At 39.3% G+C, this 22,687-nt stretch overlaps 1 protein-coding gene across 7 annotated transcripts in view; it reads left to right on the forward strand.

Moving 5' to 3' along the window:
* The first annotated feature begins 2,811 nt into the window (after positions 1-2,811).
* Positions 2,812-22,687, forward strand: part of PPP3CB (protein phosphatase 3 catalytic subunit beta) — a 57,584-nt gene continuing 37,708 nt past the window's right edge. For 2 of the 7 annotated variants that reach the window (XM_072871595.1, XM_072871596.1), the window contains exons 1-3: positions 5,292-5,820; positions 18,178-18,378; positions 20,522-20,646. In XM_072871595.1, the coding sequence (XP_072727696.1) occupies positions 5,751-5,820; positions 18,178-18,378; positions 20,522-20,646 (396 nt within the window). In that variant the 5' untranslated portion in view covers positions 5,292-5,750. Of the gene's footprint in view, positions 3,185-5,291; positions 5,821-18,177; positions 18,379-20,521; positions 20,647-22,687 lie in introns of those variants that run through there. The other 5 variants (XR_012044004.1, XM_072871599.1, XM_072871597.1 and 2 more) reach the window with 3 other exon arrangements.

Below are 22,687 nucleotides of genomic sequence, written 5' to 3' on the forward strand. Positions count from 1 at the left end.
AACTATTAGTCATGACCTCAGGTTTGCCCAGTTATGAAGGGTCATTTTTGTTCAACTCTTTCTTAGCTGTCCAGTCCCAATGGAACAGTTAATTCGTATTAATACTTAATGGTGTTTGGCCTCAGTAGCTTGGGAAAGGATGCAGAGGGGTAAGTTGAAGGCATAGGAGCACTTTTGTCATCTGGTAATGATGGCCAGATGTGTTTGTGAGGAAAGAGTGCATGTACTTTTTAGCAACTTAGTCGTCATATCTCTGCCATTTGTGGGTTTGTGTTGTGTGTCGTGTGTGTGTCGTCCGTCCATCCCTGGTCGTGTGTGGTGTCCGTTCCCTCCCCCCCCCCGGTTTCCTTTAAAATTGCTTACTGGGATTTCTCTGATCTGTAGGACGTCGTGTTCATGGATCAACATGCTTCATCAAAGCTTAAAAAAAAAATCACACTGTTTTACATCATAGTTCCTGTTATAGAGCAACAAGATTGTTGTTTTTTTAATAGGTCCTATATGTAGACCTGCTTACCTTGAATGCTTTGTCAGTTAGGTCTGTTGCTTGTGGAGGCTCTAAGAAAACTAGAGAGAACACAAAGAAGGGCAGCAAAAAGCAGAGTGAACTCAATTTTTAGAGTAGAGGTGACTGGATCATAGTCTATTAATATCATCAAGGTAGTAAGATAAATGAAGAGAGGGAATTGCTTGGTCTCAGATGGTAGGAGAAAGAGCAATCGCTTAAGGCTAAGGAAGGAAAAGTTTGAACTAGATAATAAGGGCGGGGGAAAGCATGCTTTAAGCAGAGCAAGTGAGCAATGTTTTGAGGATCCTAAGGAAGAGTTTGAGGTACCATCACTCCAGAGGTGTGAGATTTAAATTAGAGATGTGGCTGATAGGTTTTGGTACAAAAAAATCACCTAAAATTTTAGAGTCAGGCTAAGTGGCACAGGCTGGTTTCCCTTAGTCTATTTTTTACAGTTGCGATATGATGCAAGGAATGACTGTGGCCTTGACTAGCTTTTTAAATGTAGTCTGTACTTCCACAGCCTGTTCATAGAAGTTATTGGGAATTGAAGGAAATGTGTGCAGGAAGGGAGTATTGCAGGGTAGAACTGTAATAGTCAAGTAGCTTGTAATTTATACCAGCAACTATCTGATGATAATTTGGGTTGTTTTTTTTTCTTTTTAAGTCAGTGCAGCTTCTCAGTCTGGATGACATTGGCAATAAGTGTATTGCAGTGATAATGATTTCGTGATGCTGGAGAAAATGGCTTAAGACTATGCTTTCAACCTTTCTGAATGATGCCCTCATGTTATGGATAATAAGGTTTGCCACAAAAAACTGGCTTGAGACAGCAGGGAAATCTTGTGTCCTCTTAAAAGAAAGCTTTCAAGTATTCATATTGAAACTCAGTACAGCAATATGTCAAAATGTATTTAAAATAAAATGTGGCTTGTTCTGAGGCAGTCTCACAGTTTATACCAACCACAATACCATTTCTGGCAATTCAGAAAGGACAATTTCAAGCAGTCACTAGTGAGAGTCAATGAAATGGAACAACCTCTTAAAAGTTTTGTCTTCCTCATCTTATTCTCCTGCTTATAGCACGTCTTCCCCTCTCAGACCTGGTTTATCTCTGCAAGATTTGCTCTATGCATCTTTCTCTTGGGATCTGGAATATATCTCTCTCTCCTGTGATTCAATTTCCTTCTTAGAGTTTTCAAAAAGTCCTTGTTGGGTAATTAGATGATTCTGGGACATTGCATTGTGCTAGTTTTAAAGATATGTCGCTGTTAGAGTCAGAAGGGACTGTTCTGATCATCTGACCTCCTGCATGAGATGGTTACAGAATTTCACATAGTTGTTTTTATGTCTAACTTCTGTCTGAACTTCAATAAACGGCACTTGTTGTCTGAGGCGACGATTTGCTAAAATATAGTTGCTACTATACCTTGCAGTACTCAGTCAGGGGAGGCGTCAGAAAAGTCTAGGTTTTAACATAACACCTTTTTGTTTAAACATCTTTTGCAAGCAGCTTCAGTGTGAACTGCTTTGAGATGGAGCAGGAGGAAGACAGGGATCATCTGCATCCCAAATGGCTCTGTTCCCCATGGTACAGAATAAGATGGATTGGCTTGATTATTCCATGTACTTCTCCTGCTGAATTGTTTCTCCGTTACAAAAGCAGTTGTTCAGAAAGCAGTCCAGTGCTAGCTAATGGTTTGGAATACCCAGTCAGAATAGGAATCAGGCTTTTTTTTTTTTTTTTAATTGGATATTAAAATGTGTGGAATGGAATGGCCACTTGGTGGCAAAGCTAAACAGGAAGTAAAATGTGACTCTGCTTTTCAGAAATACTTTCATTTGTCTGGCATTTGTGGGAGATTTGTGGGAAACTGTCAGTTTTATAAAGGCACACTGATTTCTACCTGCAAGGCCACGTTTCTGTGTGTAATTGTGTTCCTGAGTTCCTACAATCATAATGCTACTTGTGGTGCTAGTAGAAATTGTTTGATTCCTTGAACACAAGATCAATCAGCTTTGCTTTCACCATGAGGTAAGTTGGGGCAATGTGAATGTCCCTTCCAGAGTCTCTAAGAGATTTAGAGGCAATACTACATGAAAAAGCTTCAATGACAAGGTAAAGGGCTTAGGTAGAGTTCTGTAGTTCTCTCTCTCCCTAATATAGGTTTTGGTATTGTTCTAATGACAAAGGCACATGCTTTGTATTTTAATGAGGCAAGATGGAATATGTTAGAAAAATGACAACAATAAAACCCCAAGGTAACTGTGCTAGCTAACTTCTCTTTCTAGCTGTTGTTATCCAAAAAAAATGGTCATTCAAATTATTATTTGTGATGCTTTAAGGAGGTGTGGTTTGTAGGGAGACATAACACCATTTATCACATCAACCTGATGTGTTGGGGGGGGAAGAAACCAGCAAGGTTTCATCTGTATGAGCCTTTTCTTCAAGTGAATCCTGGATATGACTGAAGTGTTTCAGCATGCAGAGCACTAGGTATGCTGCCTAGAAGCTGATAACGTCTCCTTCTGGCACAGCATCATAACAAAATAAAATTGTGCTATGCTTTTTCCTCAACTAGAGTTCTGACTACATCAGCCCCTTTCACTTCATACCCCAGGAGACAAGACACATGTTGGCTGCAAGCTCATGAGAGAAGTGAGCAATTGAAAGAGGTAAGAGGCATCTCTCTTGCAACTGCACTTCAAGTGAGGTGAAGAGGTGATTCCTGACAAAACTCAGCAAGGTGTCAGGCTCCCTGTGTGTTTGGAAATGTATGGACAAATTATTTTCTTTATAATATGAGAATCTCTCTGCTGTTTCACGCTGTCAAACATTCAAACTGCATTTATTACCGAGCTTCTCTTGGTTCTAAATAAGAGACTGAATTCATTCCCCCTGCTCCTTGTTCCAGCAGATCTACTTTAAGCTAATGCTAAGTCAATAGGAGCAACATTTACTTACTGCCCTTCCTATCCCATGCTCTCACTGCATATTCTGAATGGATACACATGCATGCTATTGAAGCAAATGAGCTTTTGTTCTATTTAAAAAACAGGCTGTTTAAATTGGTTGTACAATGACAGACATTTGCAGAACATGTGGTATAAAGTAGTAATTCCTGCTACTGGAAAGCTTAGTGATTAAATCCAAAATAGTCATCCAGGATTTTTTCCATGATGCTCTAATGTATCCCAGCTCTCTTTTTGCATGCACACGCACATTTTACTTGTGGACATGGCATTAATAGAATTCTGTTTTCCCAAAAGTTTGGAGTCTTACAAGTGTCATTAATAAATAACCCAAGGGTTTATAATTCTGATTCCCTTAAAAATTTCAGTTGCTTCCTTGAATGTCTTTACAGTGATATTTCATTCAGAGTTTCTTGCTTGGAGTGTCTTGGCCATGTAATAAAAAAGCAAGGTCAAACCAAGCTCTTGTGTGACCCATCAATTTTAATGTATTTTTGCTTGAGCCAAATGGCTTTTCATGCTCAAGTTGGCAGGTACTCACCTCAGATGTCATCCTTTTCCCTTGGACCTCAGTGAGTCAAGAACCAAGACCTTGCTGGAAACTGTTACCTCTGTATGGCTTTTCTTTCTTAAATTCCTGATTTATTGTGTGACATAGTTTGCAGAGCTCAGTAGCAATAATGCACAAGAGCTGTATTATTAGCTGAGATGCAAAGCAGCAACTCTTTAGATATACTGCATTTGATTAAATATGGTTATATGTATATGTTTAGATGTTTGCTAGATCTGACTGAGTTTGTTGGCAGATACTTAGTTTAGGTTAAACCTGCACAATTGAGGATACACTAAATTGGAGGAAAGAGGATGAAATTAACAGCTGGTACAAAGGAGTGCAGGAACTACATTGCTTTTTTCATCAGTACAGTTAATTTAATATAGAATAGTCATAAAGAATGACCAGATTAGTTTAGATTTAGTACAGTTGTACCAACCTTTCTGCCAAGGCAAAGCCCTGTCTTATGCCCTGCATATGGTTGGACCTATTGCTCTACACAAAATTTGCATAGTTTGTATATAATGGAAGAGGTGTGGCCTACTGCATTTGCAAAGATGAGGCCAGTGGTGCAGTGCAGTTGCCTTCCCATGCAGCTGTGAGGGGTGTCAGGGACTGGGAGGGGACCGATGGTGCTGTGGTACCCAGGGCTGTCCCTGCTCCTGGCTGCCTCCTTTGTCCACTGTTGTTCAGCTCCAAAGGTGGAGCAGAGATGTTTGGCTGAATTATCTGATGCTGGGACCTTGCACTAAGCTGTGCTCAGGTTCCTCCTTGGGGGGAACTTCTTTTCCCTCCTCCTCCTCCTCCTCCTCCATCTCCTGTCCTAGGCTGGCCCTGCACCTAACATTGCCCGAGGGGTGAAGGTGTGGGGCCTCTTCCCACGATGTTGTAGGCGCCCCGGTGAGGGGATGGACGGCAGCCCCTCCCTCTGAGGACGTGCCCGGGGAGGACCGAGGATCACCGTTCAGAGCGGCCGGGGCAGGCGGCCCCTCCGCGCCCTCAGGCTTCGCCGCCTGACAAAATGTCTCCCCCAGCCGCGCTGCCGCGGCGGGGCCCCGCCCTGCCCCGGCTGGACGAGTGGGGGGCGGCCGGGGCGGCCCCGCGGAGCTCTCCATGGTGGCCGCCGGCTCTCGCCCGCTGGGGGCCGGGCTGGGCCGCCCGCCGCGCCGCCCCTCTCCCCCCTCCCCCTCCCGCCGCGCGGCCCCGTTGCCGCCCCCCAGGCTCGGCCTGGCGCCCGCCCGTCCCGGGGGCGGGGGCGCGCCGCGGCGGGGCGCTCCCGGCTCCTCGCCCGCCTCCCCCGGCCGGGGGGGGGGGGAAGAGCCTGGAGGCGCCGGGCCGCAGCCTCCGCCCCTGCCCGCGCCCCGCGGCGGAGGCGCCGCCCCGGGGAGAGCGGAGTTTCGCCACGCTCCCTAACGGCCGCGCTGGCGGCGCAGCGGAGCCAGGAGTTTCGCCACGCTCCCGTAGTCCCCTCGTGGGGTGGCGGCGCGGTGCATGCCGGGCCCGAGGCGGACTGTCCCTTCGCTGCGCGAGGAGCTGGGAGCCGCGCCTGCCGCCATGTTCCGCTGGGCCGCCGCCGCCCGGGGCCTCTAGCCGCCCTCGCCCCGCCTCGCCGCCGGCCGCCGCGCGCCCCTCTCCCCGCCAGCCCGCCGGCGGAGGAGGCGGACGAAGGCGCCGCCGCGCCCAGCAGCCGCCGCCGGAGCCCGGCAGCGCCCAGCGATGTCCGCCAAGGAGGGGAGCAAGGTGCTGCTGCTGCCGCCCCACGCCACCAGCGAGCGCGCCGTCAAGGGTGAGCGTTCCTCTCACCCGCGGCCTGGCGCCGCCCGGGCCCGGCGCGGGTGCGGGGAACATGGCTGCCCGGCGCGGCGGGGGGCGGGGGCCGCGACCCCCGGCGGGGCGGAGGCCGCCCGAGTGTCCGGGGGCGCCCGGGCTCGGAGGGGCGACCGCCCGCGCGTGGGGAGAGGTGCCCTCGCGTGTGCTCGCCGCGCGGGCGTCTGACTCGTGCCGGGCTGCCCACAGGTGGGGCTGGGAGCGGCGTGTCCGCGGGAGGGCTGCCCGGCCCTGTGCGGAGGTGTGGGGAGTCCGCACGGGCGTGGAAATACCCGGGGTCGGCTCTGCTTGTGGGCGAGGAGGCCGAGCTGGGCGCGGACGCTGCCCGGGAAGGCAGCGGGGCTGGCCCTGCCTGCGGTGAGCCCCGGGGCAGGCCGTCTCCTGGAGCTGCCCGTGGGGCTGAGGGTCTGAGTGCCGCGGCTGGAAGTAGTGTCCGCGGCCCTGGCGCATCCCGCCCAGATGCGCTGCTCGGGCGCCGTTGGCACGAGTGTGCGTGTGCTCTGCTGGCCGGGGGCCACCGGCTTCCCCGCCTGGGGTCTGGCCCCTTCACGCCTCGTTCTCTGCGGGGGTTTTCCTCTGTCTGCGCAGAGGAGATCCTTGTAATTGCAGAAGCTGACAGTGCCGAGGAAGAGGGAGTGGGAAGGTGCTGCCGTCCTTTCTATTGGCTGCTGGTCTCAGGTTCCCAGTTCTGATAGAAAAAATTCACCTTGATCTATTTCTTTGTGGCCTTTCTTGGTAGTGCAATCTCATGGGAAGCCTTTAAAAGTCGAACGTTATACTTCTTAGAAGAAAAAGTAAAACGTTTTGAAGTGGATACATCTGTGCAAAACTAAGACGGTCTAGCGACCAAAATACTGTTAAGATCCTTGCTCTGGAGCACATTAAGTGTGTCATTTTAGTATTTGTGGGGAGACTAATCCTTCGCAACTAAAGTGTCCTAAAATACATTCATTAGATCTAAATTGTCAATTAAGAGGATGGCATAGGTAACACTTCAAAGAATTTCAAATTACAGATCATTTTATTTTGATCTTAAGGGTTTTGATACTGAACTGTATTTGATGATGGCGGCATGGACATTTGTGATAGCAGACCTGGGCTATTGGAATTCATGTTTGTACACAAAGCAGTCTGCTTTTAAGATTGAAGTTCCTAGGAACACAGGGTCTGACTGAGTTCTAAGGGGTGGAGGTCTGTTCATTTAAGTTTTTATATAACGGGGGATCTTGAGAAATGAAAAGGTTGTCTTTGTCTTCAGCAGGTCTTAATTAAAGCCTTGGAATCCCATAGAATGTTTTGGAAATCGGCATGTTTTCCAGTAAGCTGGAAAGCTTTGCTTGCAGCAAGTTGTTACTCATTTTGGATTGCTTAACCTGTTGATTTGTCTGAACAAATTGCAAGACTAAAAGTAGAAAATGTTAAAACTAGTCTATTGGAAACTTGTACTCGTTAGTACTACTTTAATGTACGGTGTTTAGACTTGCTGAATTTTTGTACCTTTACCGCAATTTGTTGTAACAAATTAAGTTCTTCAAACAATGCAAGAGAACTAATGGTAAGCGATTAGATACTTCAGAGTGCACTGGAAAACCTGCTGATTTCCAATCACTTAGTAATTCAGCTTGTTAAACATGACCTATGCATCTGGCTGTTTAAAATCATAGTTAAGACTTGCTTCATTCTAACAGGATTACAGCCTGGGGTTACAGTGTTCCTTTGAACCTGGGTGTGTAGGATACAGAACTATTGTAAAGGTAATCAGGCTTTGATAGCTTCATCTGACATAATTACAACCAGTTAAATGTTCATATAGCGGCATTTTTCTATTCTTTCTGTTGACCTGTCCTGTCCATACCTATAATGCTGAATCACTGGCTTCTGGAGAAAGCCTGGACAGCTGTGCCAAGCTGTCTGTGTTCTTGATATGAAGGACAGGGTGGTTTGGTGTCCCGCCCCATTAGGTGCAGTGCAGTTGGAAATATATTTTTTTAGACAGCGACCTCAGGGGTGCAAGACTGCAGGTTATGTCCGTGCTGAGTGGGAGTATCTATGCAATATAAATACACTTGTTGAAACCATGTTAAAATGTACCAACTATGTCACATCCCTGTTCACAGATATGTTGCCGCTCGCATACCAAGAAGCGTTCACCATACTCTTACCTATTGTATGATTAATAGATTACAGATATAGCGATACTCTCTTAAGGTGGGCCCTCTGCTTTTGTCAAGACAACACTGCATACCAGGGGACCTAAAAGTGTTAATTTTTTATACTGGAAATGTGTGGACGAGGCGCGCTGGTTAAACTGTTAAGATAACAGTTCAAACAGTTGCATAATGCCTTATACTTTTAACTCCTGTAATGCTTATGAATCATTGTAGAAATTGCCTCTTTTTTGTAAGTATCAACTTATTTATTAATAATTATTAGTGAATTTATTTCCTGGTATAAGGTTTAGGGATTCTTTTTAAGGCAATAATTTTTCATGTTTCTTTTGGTTAATATGATCCACTATAGGAGAAAAAAAAACATTACACAAACTTTTACACTGTAAAAGTATCCTGAAAATGTTACTTTTTTTGTGTGCCAGCTCTGTTCCCAAGAAAAAACATCCTTGGGGCACCCAGGCTTTCTGTCTCTCCTTGCTGCATTTCATTGCAGCATTTCATTTAAAATGTCTATGCATTTCATTGCCTATGAAATGCCTATGCATTTCATTTATAATGTCTTAGGACCTTGATAACAGCCACAGAGAAAAACGTAGTAATATTATCTGGTGTATCTGTGTATTGGTCCATATTTCAGCTTTCATGGTCTCTATGTACTAGGTCTTCTGGGGAGGAAATGCGAATTCAGGACTTAATGCTTGCTGGTATTTGCGCTGTTTCATCTCTAGCTTTTATTTTAGCTTTATTTTCTTCCTCTGTATTACTGGAAGAGGGGAAAAATAACAGAAACCATTAAATTTCAGAGGCCATGAGAAATTAAATCCTTTACCACTAATAATATATGTTGGCAGAAATGGGCAAGAGATGCTTACCCAAGAAAAAATGGTTAAATTATTGTATCATCAGTAACTAATCTTTTCTAATAAGGTAGGATAATAATTAGGATGTGTTCCCCTTTATATTTTGACCTGTATATTTAGCAATTAGTGGGAAATGCATACACCTAGAAAAATATCTGAAAGGTTATCAAGTGTAATGTTCATATTAGACATATATATAATAAACATAATAATGGCTTTAAATATGCAGTCTATACAGTCTAGCTGTGTTGGTCTGGCATACCTTCCCAAGTATGAATTGTATCATCAAAGGTCATTGGTTGCTTTTAACGTGTATAAAAAGCTCAAATTTTCTCTTTTCATGGCTTAGTTAAATTGTCTAAGTAATTTGTACTTACAGAGTTTCCTATAAATTAATGGTTAGCTGTGGAATTGAAATGTCTAAAATGAGTTTTTGGCATTTGGTTCCCGAAAGGTGTCTTGTGATGAGGCTTTTGTTACTGCTTTTTTTAATAGAGATGAGAAAATGTACCTGTCGTCTTGATTCACTGTTTTCTAAGGCACCCTCTTCATCTTTGGAGAATGATACTTAGTGTTTTACTGTGTTGTGGAAGATAGTATTTTCCTCTATTATGTTCTATCGAAATCACAGGGGGAAAAAAAAAAATCTTTTTTTCCTTAAACTGCTATTGATATTTAACTGCTATATCTGGTTTTGGGGTTGGGTTTGCCTTTTTTTTTTTTTTTTTTTTGTGTGATTGACTGACTTCTGTCAGCGCACTTGACCTTTCAGTGCATGTGACTTTCATACTTTAAATTTGGTTGTATTGCATCTTTTCTGCTGAAGCAACTGTTTCACTACCTTGTAGTAAAGTGGTTTTCACTGATAGGGAGGAAGAAGTGCTTCTAAGCTCAGACAGTTGGATAGAGTGGTCCTGGGCATGGCTGGGATGAGCCTTCATTGACTTTCCTTTGGTGAGAAGCACCAGGGCTTCTCTGACCCACTTGTGAGTAGCTACACCGCAAAGTTGTACTTGGAAGTACTCTGTCCTCCGCAGCATTGCGCTTTGCCCACTACAGGTGTTACTAGGCTTTGGGAAGCAATCCACAGGACCTTGTCATGCTGAGCTAATGGATATTTTTTGCTAAATTTGGAGATGATGTCTGTTCTTGTGGAAATGGGAGGCTTCAGTATTCCTTTGTTTTGGATAAAAGTCATGGTACAGTCTGTCTGAAAAACAGTAATTTTGGATATTAAATGGTGGCTCATTGAAACAACTCTTCAGAGAATCCCGAAGAGAAGTAACTCATAGCCTTGAGCAGGATCCTAAATTAATGTACTAATAGCTACTTTTTAGCAATGATTTCCATGGAGGAGATAAAGAAATCATTGCAGTATTTAACTTTAAAATTCAGAGTCTGAATTTAAAAAAAAAAAACAAACAAGTAAAAGGATAAATGCTTACAGGCAGCATGAAAGCTATTTTAAAAATATTACAAGGCACTTAGAATGCCTTTATGGTGATGGTCAGAAATGATTCTAAAATGATCCAGAAAAGCAGCAGAGTAAAGAGAGTATTAAAAGGTCATACTTTAAAAAAAAAAAAAAAAATCTCAGTTTTGTTTTGGGAGAGACAATGGAATAGAACTGAATTCTGATAAGTTAGTGTTTGGCCTTATACTTTTGTTTGTTTGTTTGTTTGTTTGAGAGAGAGGATGGTTAGAGTGAATGAATCTTAAAAATAACAGCAAAACCCCAAAAAACCCACCCGAAATGGAAGCCTGCCTTAATTTCAGTAGGGCCAATTGGCAGATGAGGTTTGGGAAGGTAAGGCTAGAGCAGAAAAATCTGGTAACTACTTACATGTGTGTCTATTGCATAAGGAACTAAGGACTCTTTCACATGAGTCAATTCTTATGGCTGAATGGGACCAAAGAATTGTCTCATTGAAATGTAAGTTGTTTCAGAACATATCAACAAAACAAATGTTCAAAAAAAATACCCCAGGACCAGAAGGTATTTGTCTAGCAGATCCAAAGGAATTCTTTGGGGTTTTTGGGTGCAAAATTGCGGATTTATTTTCCATAGCCTGTGGCATAACTCATCTTCTGAGTCTGAGAAATGGAGCACAGCAGCATTTTTTTAAAAAAACTCTAGATTGAACTGGAGAGCTTTAGATCAGATTAGTTTAAGCAGACTCGTAGCACTTGTAAGAAAGAGTGGGCTAACTATGTCCCTGGGGAAATAAAGTATTAAAGAGGAGTTGGTATAGTTTTCACAGATGGAAATAAAGAGAAATTGTTAGAATTTTTTTGAGGAGCCAGTGAGTTGGTTGATGCAGGCAAAACTGTTTATCAGGTTCCTTTATCAGAGCCTTTAAAGTAAGCAAAAGAGGAAATGTCCTTTTCTGGATCAAAATTAGTTAGAAAAGAAAGGATGTTAATAGGTAATAAACTTTCATAGTTGAGGGAGGTTGACAGATGTCATCTGTGCTCTTTAAATGTATTCATAAGTTATTAGAAAACAGAGTGAATGTCAAATAATAACACTTATTCAGGACAGCAAACTTCCAGAGATGTTTCAGAAAGCTCTTGTTAGACTGAGTGCCTGGGCAAAGAAGTTGCAGGAGATGCTGTTTTGATAAAGGCAGAGTAGACTCTACAAGGGAAAGAACAATTCTTGCTTAAACATAGAGGGCGGTGACCTCGGGAAAGAAACATTAGGGTCTCTGTAGGTAATATTCTGAAAATGTTAATGCAGTCAAACAGGCTGATAGGAATTTAGGGATTATTAGAAGATCAGTTTAGAAAAAAGAGAATGCACCGTCATACCATTATATGCATCTTGTGTTATATGTGCATCTTGAACAGCAGCATGTAATTTTGGTCCCCCTTCCTGATTTTCTTCTTTATCTAAAGATATATTCAGAGGCACAGAGTGGCTTTCATGCAAGGTGGAGCCACAAAGATGAGAAATCTGTGACTTGGAAAAGGGGTAGCTGAGTAGGGGATGGAGTTAGATACTGCTTACATCATGAATGGTATTTAATGGAAAAGTTGAACAGGAAACAACTGTAATTCTTGTCTCCCTGTGAAAAGGAGAAAAGTAGTACTAAACAAAATTTCCCAGAAGTGAATATAAAGGAAAGGTGAAATACTTTTTCATATAATGTGTAATTAAAATTGTGGAATTCATAGCAATAAGGTGCAGTGGAGGCAAAAACTGTAAAAGCATCTATTCAGGGTCTGGACAAAATAGTGAAAAATAGTTCTATCAGTGATCATAAGTATGATGGTCTAAAAGCATCAACCAAGTTAATTGAAAAATTACACAGACAGTATAAAAGATGAATGCACCATGGCATAGTAGGTATATCAGTAGTTCATTTGAGATTTAAAATTCTGTGAAACTTTTAAGACTGCAAGTACGTGGTAAGTAAGGATAAAATAAATAGTGCCTGCAGTGCTTTTGTAGGGTTTCAAAGTTTATGGGGTCATTTTTCCTTGCTTCTAGAAAGCTTGTTAATATAGCAGGTGGCGTGTATTCAAAGAAACTTGAGTAAAGGGATGGGTTTTGTGGCATTTAGGAAAAATACCGTAATTCGCAAGAAACTGCTGAATCTGTGCTTTCTTGTTTGGGATGAATAGGGTAACTTGTATCTTTTGACAACTATTGATTCTAGCTTTCTGATTCAAGTAGATGCTGCTGTGTATTTGTGCTTAACTAATATTTTCAAGGTTGCTGGTCCATAGACCATCTGTGATGTCTTTATGCTATTTCTTTTCAAATCTCTTCTGCCAAATGCAGAAGGATAGTTGGATATATTCTGTCCTCATAGCAGTCATGGGTGCTACATCTCTTCTGTATAGATGTTGGCAGAGGCATGAAAACTTCAGGGACAGACTGAAAGATGTGCTAGGTATTAGGCTTTGTGATTCTTTTGAGTGACAATACATAGACCACAATGCATTTATAAAACCAAAAGTCCACAAAACCTGACCAAATGACAGAAAAACCGCAGACAGCTATGCTATCGTGGTAATAAACCTGCTGACAAAATGAAGGATGCTGTCCTAAGTTTTCACAGAACACCATGGTTGTATTGATACATGATATCACTTAGTGGAGACAAACATTGTATACTGTTTCACGTATACCTACCACCAAAGCAATAAATTCTTTACAAACGCAATGTCTGTGTTTAGTAACCTTAGTAATGTGAGCTGAGACTTTATCTGTGAAATCAAAAACACTCTTAAAACAGAAAATAAAATCTGGGATGCTGAGTGTGCTTTTACAGCCAAAGCTGAGTTCATGGAACGCGTCATGGGCTCCTGGTTATAAGAGCAAAAACGGCTAATTTTCTTTCACTGTCAGAGAAAAAAATAATTATATAAGTTTTAAGGTCTTAAGAGGAGAAAATACTTTGCCTGTGGAAGTAGAGTACCTTGTACGGTTGGTCTCTGATACTTTTTTCTACCATTAGTCTAGAGGCTTTGATCTTATCTTGTTTCATGAGCCTGTTCCAACAAAGTGTCACTGATACAAGCCAGATTTAACCAAGGTTATTAAAATGGGTGTATATATCAGCGTGGTTTAAATTTACAGTATCTACATGTAAGATTTCATTAGCAGCTACTGTTGTACTCAGTTACTAGGCAGTGTGAGATCCGCTTTGGGTCTGGAAGTACCATGTTTGTGTTAGTTGCCATACTGCACCTCTCAGTAGGGATTAGTATATTGGCTAAAGTGCCATGCTAATGTAGTTTTTCTACTTTTGAACCTCTTTACAATGTACTGTGAATTTATCCGCTCAGATTGGTGCTAACTTTTGGATCTCTGTGGCATGCTTTATTGTAAGGTATAAATGTACCCAGAGGCTTGTAGAAGGTCAGTGTAGAACTAGGTTAGAGGTTTTGCTTTTGGTATCTCTGTTTTAAGTAGTACTGCAGTATAAAGGAAAGGTGATTTTTTTTCCTCTTTGTAAGTGCATATACAAATAGTAATAAAATCCATCAAAACCTTTTTGTTAACAAACCCCAAAAGCTACTCACTGTTTTTTTTCCCCCAGAATTAGTGTTTAAAATTTTGAATCAATATAGTTAAAATTATATCCATACATATTTTAAAAGTGAAATTGATTAATTTTGACTAGTAAGCAACAGTTTGTTTTAGAAAATCCTGTATGTTGTTGTAAATCATGATGTGTTATCTTTGTTACTAAGATCTATACTTTTACTACTAGGATATAGTCTGTTATTTTGTACTGCAGTGTGTATTGCTTTAGAGATTAATCTCTAAATGCTTTTCTATTGCTTGGCTTTCCTGGGAATGGAAGAAGGGAATCCTTTAATGACCAACACCATGTTATTTCCTTAGGGTAATTCCTCTTAATTACCATTCCGCTACAGTCCCCAGAGCGCAGGTTGTGCAGAAAGACTTTGAAACATGGATTATATTTCTGTCTTGGAACACATCATGCTGCAATTCTTTTTCCTTAGGCTATAACATTCTATTACTACTTCATCAAAGGTTTAATTAAACCCATTAGTTTGCAGAAATTGTCTACATGCTTCAAAAATTATCATCCCTAACCTATTAAAAATGTTATTTGTAATATTTTTCAAAGGTATGAGCTGTAATATAGCGTTAACTATTGTTGAGACAAAAATTAAAGTATAAAATGGAAAGAAACATTTTTTATAGTAAGTGTTACTGTTTTATTCAACTGGGTGATGCAGATAAAATCTTTAGCCATGTTTTATTCTGCCTTCTCTGAAGATTATTCTAAAAAAAATCCTTCTTGAGCAATAGGAAAATACATGTATTGTGTGAAAAGGATTTTGTTAAACTCCGAGGAACTAGTCTTAAGACTTTATTTTTTCATGAGGCAAATACAACTTTACTGATGCTTAACTACTTCTGATACTAACACTCGTAATTTTGGGGCATTATGGATAACCCCTGGATATACAGAGTTTTTAATTTGAATCTTCATTATTAATTCAAATAATTTGAGACAGTTCTTTCCAGACACTGGACAGAAACATCTGTTTTTATAGCCTCCCAGAAAATGTAACTTGCTAGATGAACTCAAAGCTGTAGTTTGTTAAAATAGACAGAATTAATTTTTGTGCAAATCCAGTCTAAAATATATTACATGGACATAAGAACTTTATTAAGAGAAGAAAATTTCCCTTGCTATGTGTTTAGAACACCTGAAATATTTCTGAACAGTCACAAGGAAGAGGTTAACACCATCTTTCTGAATTCTGCAGCCATTGGCAGTCATAGTAAGTCAGTAATGATTTGTACATGAGAGAATGAAGAACAGCTGGTCACCTCAACAGACCATTCTCTACCATACCCTGCATCTACCCAGAAAACCTCCAAAAAGAGAAAAGGGCCATCTTTCACTTAAGTAGGTCCTTAGCTAGGAATAATGCTAGAACTAATGAAGCACAATTCCTACAAAACTGTGTCTTGGAGGTGATTGACTTTGGTTCTGGGAAGGTATGATCTCAAATGCTTTTGTAACAATTAGCAGGAGAAATCTACTTCGTGAATTGTCTGGTCTCTCATAAGAGGATGAGCTCAAATTTGCATTGCTGAAGGCAGTTGTGGGCCCACAAATAATGTGTTGAAAAAAGTGGCGGAAGAAATGGCCTAAAATTAATTTATGTACAGATTAATATAAACTTCCAAATAATGCAAAAATAACATTAAGAGATTATGAAGGTTGGAAAGTCAAGTTTAAAAAAACAGTGAATGATGGAATTGATGCTTGCATGGTTATAATTAAGTGCTTCTAAAAATTAGTTAAATTTATCTTGTTGGAATGGTGGATTTCTCTTTTCAGAGACAGATTTATGTTTTTAAACAATTGTGCATGGAACAGAAGCGGTTGTCTTTTGATTTCTTAAATACATTAAGTTTATTAATATTTGGACTACATGGAATTTTAACACTTCCAAATGAAACTTGAATCATTACTAGAGGAGACTGGAAGGAAAGACATGCCATTGCTTTTCTTTTAATAAAATACTTTATGTCCAAAAATAGTGCCAAATTTATTCTATACTGTGTAACATCAGGCACATTTTTCAGCTTCTTCCTAGTTAGAAACTTTTATAAGAGGAAGAATAGACAATTCGCTAGTTTATTTTCTAGTATCATTTGATTTCAGAGAATATATGTATGTGATTTATGCATCAGTTGTTTCATTGATACATTTTTATTATTGCATAAAACAGAAGGGTAGCAATGTGTTGCTAGTAATCTAGAAGTTCAATTTAGATGAAGTCAGTGAATGTTTTAGTATTTAGACATTGATTTTTGGAATGTAAAGTTTAACTTTGGAGAGTAAGAAAATAAAGTATGAATGATCTATCTATAAGTGTATTCATACTACTGGTTGTTCTTATCTTTGAATACATGTCTTGCTCCAGTTTTTCTTTTTAAGCATATTTGAAACAATATTTAAATGGAGAGAAATTGAATTATTTTGCTCCTTTTTTCTTTTGTTTCACTCTTTCAATAGTAGTATGGCTTTTTTTTTTTTTCCCAGATTAATTTTATTTCCTGTAATCCTGCATGAGTGTGATGATATTCTGATGCACCGCTTAGTGGCAGTTCTGATGTATCCTCCTCTCCCATGTGCCACATCCGTATTTCATCTGTTTGAATTCATGTAAGCTGCTGGCCGTCAGATGTGCTGTCTGAGCAGTTGCTGGGCCTGGTTTGGTCCCCAGCCTCAGACCTCTCATCTGCTCTGCTGCTTTGAGATATGGATCACATATGGCTGCTTTTGACCCGTAAGCCAGGATCCAAGGACTTCTGATACTTCCAGTAATTTCTAAAGTTGTGTCTAGTATATGGACAGCCTCTACTCTTAGTTTAATCTTTTTAGAGACAGTGCAACAGGCAAATAAGAAAAACAAGCTCAAAGGAGGAGTTTCAACCCACAGTGGCATTGTTGTAGGCTCCCAAGATTACAGTTTTTTCTGATAGTATGAACTTGTTCTGCTGCTTAGTCAGTGGTTTGACAGAACTTCAAACTGGCAGAGTCCATCCTGCCCCTTTCTGCCATTCAGGGGCTGAGAGTGTGCGAGTGCTGCTCTCCCTTCACCTTCTCCATTAATGCTGTTGTACACCTCTGTTAGAGCCCCCCTTAGTTTTCATGGTTTTAGTCTGAAGAATCCTAGTCTACTTAGTTATTCCTGTAGCAGAAATCATTCTAACTTTTTTTATTTCCATTATTGTTCTTGAATCCTTTTTAAATTATTCTTTCTCCTTTATAAGGTAGGCAAACCAGAGTTGCATACTAGATCTATCAGTGACATAATTGCATCTTCTTTTGTTTTCTGTTCCTTTGCTAATAATTCTTAACGTTCAGTTTTATGGGTTTCTTTGACTTGTCAGCATCGAGTATTCTCTTAGAACTATAGGAAAGACCTTGCTTCTGAATAGTAATAGTAATTTTATAATCTGCGATTTTTATATGTAAAGTTAGGATTTGTTTCCCTCATTAATTTGCATTTATTAATATTTAATGTGTCATATTTTGCTGAGTCAATCAGTAGCATGGATGACTTCTGTAGCTTTTCATAGCCTGCCTTTTCTTCATTGTCTGGAATACTTACTGTCACCTGAAGGCTAATCACTCCATGAGATACCTTCTTTTCAGTTTAATTTAAGGATTTGTTAAATATCACAGATTCTAGTGGGGCTCTTCTGGTGACTTTCTTCCTTTGCTGGCTTCCAGGTGCTGGCTATTACATCCTTTTATTTATAGTCCTTCAAACAGTATTATATCCTTTTCTTGCTAGCTTTGGGTTTGTTTTGGTTTTTTGTTTGTTTGTTTTGGGGGTTGGTTGTTTGGTTTTTTGAGGCTTTGATGATGGGCTTATTTTAAAATGCCCTTTGCAAGTCTGAGTGGATATTAGATGGATCTCCTGCATCCCCAATACTTGTTGAGTCCTTCAGAGAATGGCGGTATATTGGAGAGGGATCATGTCCCTTTGCAAAGGCAGTTTTGACTCTTTCAAATGTTGTATATATTATTGTGCCTTCTAACTCTGTTTTATAGTTTCTACAAACTTGCACATTATAGGTGTTAATTTTTTAAATACATTTTTAAAATACATACACAGATAGCACCCAGTTTTTAATGATGTAATCAAGTTGATTGAAAGACAAATTTGCTACTTTGGATAGCAGCTCTTCCATGATAGATCCAATCCTAGATGGAGTATATTTTTAAAATAGCATTGTTGCAACTACTGTTTCTTCTTTTTAAATTTTAGCTGTCCCTTTTCCACCAACACATCGCTTGACATCTGAAGAAGTGTTTGACACAGATGGAAGACCAAGGGTTGACATTTTGAAGAACCACTTGATAAAAGAAGGCCGAGTGGATGAAGAAATTGCACTTAGAATCATCAATGAGGGTGCTGCAATATTACGTAGGGAAAAAACAATGATAGAAGTTGAAGCTCCAATTACAGGTAATATTTCTAGATAATTTCACTCGTAATTAAATTTGAAAAAAGCCAGATTTTTTCAGTAGTAGAGTTTGTCTTAAAAATTGCTAGAATAAAATTTCTGTATAATCTTACTGAATTATCTCTCACAACTGTATTTGCTTAACAGTACTCAAATGGTCTGAAAAAATATGCTGCACATTATTTTGCAAAATGAAGGCATTAAACCTAATGGAAAAAAATAGTATGATTGGTATTAAAATGACAAAATAAAAAGTAGTTAAATGCTGATGCCTGCGGTGTTGTAAGTGAGAATAAAGACATCTATCTGGAATAGAAAAATGAACTCAGAATTATCCTGAAATCTAAATATGTGAAGAGAAGCTAATTGCTGTGATTTGAAGCAAATACTGTGAACTGGAATTCTGAGTGAAAAATACACCTTTATAGTTTCTCTGTAGGTGAGACTGACGATTGCATGTAAAACCATGTTCTTGTGAGGGTAGCAGTACTGGAAAGTGTTGAAAGATTGTTTTAGCATCTTTAACGCACTAGGACCAGAACCACTGTGATACAAAACTGACTCTTAGGGTTTTTTGGAATATTTTCATGGTTTGACTAGTTCTATTTCTGTTTGACCTGGTGAGAGGTAGAATTGGTGTCCTTTAGTACTTTTAGTTATAAACAATCCAGACTCATAGAAAATAGTTTACCTTGCATATCTGTTATTTATGATAATGAAAGTAAATTTGATTTTTGTGTTCAAATCAGACTTTCTTTCATTTTAATGTGTTTTCTTCCAAAAGGACCTATATAAAATTAGTGTCTGAAGAGCTTTTAGGGCATCAGCTTGCTTTAATTTGTTAGTATCAGGTAGATGAAAACATTTAAACAGTATATCATTATTACTGGCATTTTTTTAAAAAATGAATGACTGAAATGGTGGAAACCACTAACTGACCGTCTGAACTCAGAGTCCTTTGAAGCTTCAGATAAAGCTCAAAACTTACAGTGTTGTCCATATGTTTAGAATTTTTTTATTTCCGTTTGTTCAGGTAGTTACCCAGAGCTACTGGTATATAGGCAGCTGAAAAAGAAGGAAAGTTCTTGCTGTGTTTCAGTAGAAATCTTAAGAAATGTGACATAAAAGAGGACACATTCTATTGAGTCTAATATTTTGTAGGTCATGATGACAAATGGTCTGCTCCAGGGGAATAACAAGCTTTAAAGTGTGATGTGCCATATCCAATATTACTTTTCAAAATTAGAACAACTTTTTTTCCAAAAAAAAATTTACTGATAAACTCTGAGAAGTCGGAAGATGCTATTTGTCAGTTGATCAGTGACATTTTGCATCAACGGAAGGCGTAGTCTCTCAAATTCCTGTTAATTGTTATCAGCAATACCTCATGCAGAAGCGAGAAGGCAGCTCCTGACTTCATTGAGCTGGGAACTCCTGTGGGAATGAGGAGTTAGGAGCAGTTGTCTCTTCCATGCTTTTTTTTTTTTTTTTTTTTTTAAATTGCGAGATGACCTGGCTTTGCTGTATGCTCTTCAGAGTCTTCCCATCTGCTATCTTTGGCACTTCTGCCTTAGGTTGCTGACCACTGGTTTTGTCCTGTATTGTATTCTAAAAGCACAAGAAAAATCCACTGTTGAAATAGTGAACATGGTTATTTGAAAGGAGAAAAGTAACTGAGCAAAGAGAAGATATGATGAAAAGGTATGTTAGTCTGACTCAGAAACAAAAGCATACTCCCTGCTTTTTTCAGTCCCACATGGACACAGCAAATTGTTGCAAAGCAACAGGCATTTTCAAATACGCATACCAAGGAGAATTTGCCAAGATACCTAAGTGGTTGGGGAGGACAGTAAAGAGCTGCTGACAACTTTGAAGGCCTCAATGCTCAGTGCATTAACTGTGTTTGAAAAATATTCCACAATCTGCTAGACTCAAATATGGCTATCATCAGCATTGTCACAGGTAGTGAGGACAGCATCTTAATGAAAAAGTAAAGGGGGAAGCTTCAAAAATTTCTGTTATTCCTGCTTTATACCTGCCTTTCCTCTTAATTAGAAGTACTTTGTGGCTGTTTACTTAACTATAACTTAGTAACTTTTCTGTTAGATTTTTTAAAATTAATTTGAACAAAATTTTTGCTTGCAGTGTGTGGTGATATTCATGGCCAGTTCTTTGATCTAATGAAGCTGTTTGAAGTGGGAGGATCACCTGCTAACACAAGATACCTCTTCCTCGGTGACTATGTAGACAGAGGTTATTTTAGTATAGAGGTAACTGAATATATTAATCTGTTTTGTCCTAAATTTTTCTATAAGCACACTTTCACAGAGGTTTTCAAATGAAATTTGAGGTCTGCTTTAACATGTGAATGTGGTCTTCCTTGCTGTGCTTTCTCCTATGACAAAGGCCTGTTTACAGGAGGATATTGACGAGCCGTTTGGACTGTCCTGTTGAAATCACCAGACTTACTCATTTTTCCTCCTCTTTCTTTAGTTTTAAAAAGTTGAATTCTATAGCATTATTATACATAATCCTGCTTCTCTGGTAATGTGCAGGAAGGTGTGTTTGTATGTTTTGGTGAATCATGACTGCAAGGTCTTTTAATTTATTATAGCTGTTTATCTGTATGAAGTAGATTAATTTTACTTATGTAATCAAATGGTTTTTAATAATTATTAACATTTTTCTTTACTAAAATTCTGAGGGCGATTACAGATATTCTCTAAGGATGACCTGTGTTTCTGCCATTAATTTTTCAGGTATTTTGAATTCAAATAATTTTAAAATATTCAGCATGTTTATTATGTATGCTACATTCCAGAAATATTCACTTATTCATATCAATTAGTTTCAGAGCTATGATTTTTAAGTTAACTATTCTTCTGCAGCCAGCTTGGGATCTTTTCATAGATACCAAATCTAACAGAGTGGTATACCGTTTGAAATAGTATTTTACAAGTCATGGTGTATGATACTTCATTTCTGTATTAAAATTATGCTGTTCTAATAACATGTGTGGGTATATACTGTGAAGTGCATGCACAATGCCTTTTGGGGTTGTTAGGGATGGTGGACAAACAGGAGATGCAGCAAGAGCGATTGCCTCAAAGTCATTTATAAGGAAAAATTTCAACAGACATTCCCTATTTATTAATTTGATCTTCTTGGCCTGTTCTTGATGATAACAAATGATGTAATTGTCCTTGAAAAGGACGTTTACATAGCAACAATATATGTTAATATATCAAAACATGGTATGAAAGCTTTTCAACTATTATGCTTACAAAAAACTTTTGAACAATGGATGTTCTTGAATATATTAATAACAACACACTCAATTTTTTTTCCTCATATTTAAATATACTTTTTAATATAATATTTGGCATGCTAAATATACTTGAAGAATATGTAAACATATGCTAAATATAGTCTTGAAAACCAGTCCAGGGTTCTTAAAAAGCTTGTCTTTCTTCATTGAGATAATCTGCTCTCTTCTGCTCTGAGTGGCTGTTGGAACATCAGTGAAGTACATGGCAGATTATCTGAATGAAGTTGAATTGTTGCAAGTGCATGAAGGTGGGGCTATGCTTTGTGGTCCTGTTGAGAAAGAAGAAAGTAGTACATGAAAATCAGCCATTCATTCTCCACTTTAACCTTAAAAAAAACCTCCTACTTAAGTTTTTGCCTTAATTAACATTTAGGAAATTTAAGTTGACCTCCAGGAATTTTTGTATATAGTTACTTTAAAATCTTTCTTAGTGATTGGAAATGTTATATACTTTTGGTAAAATATTTTACTTATCACAGAAAAGTGAAGGTGAAATTTTCTAAAAATGTACGAACAGTGAAATTTGATTTTTCACTAATAAATTCTTAATCAGTCTGTTGTGAAACATCTTTAATTGCATTGATATTTTAGTAGTAACCCATTTCCAAATAAAAAATGTCATTGCTTCTAATAGGAAAGATAATTGCATGCTAGCATGATTGTATATAACAAACTGCTGGGATCAAGATGGAGTCCTTCACAGTAGTGTGTGCAAATTCTTCTTTTCTGTACTGGAAGTAACAGGACATGGAGAACTCTGACGTTAGTCTGTCTGTATTTAATAATAAAAAATAAATATGCCAGTACAGGCAAGGTAAAAAAAAAAAAATTTCTTTTTGTACTTAATAGGTAACTTGCTTGAGAACATGTAAATCTCATCAATGTAATCAAATGTAGTATCCATTCTCTGAAAGGAAGGCACTATTTTGCCACTTTTCTATTAAATGTTTTCAAGGTTGCCAGCTTTTATAAATTTTTCATAC

Source organism: Ciconia boyciana, chromosome 8 (genome assembly GCF_034638445.1).
Source record: "Ciconia boyciana chromosome 8, ASM3463844v1, whole genome shotgun sequence".
NCBI classification, from domain to species: domain Eukaryota; kingdom Metazoa; phylum Chordata; class Aves; order Ciconiiformes; family Ciconiidae; genus Ciconia; species Ciconia boyciana.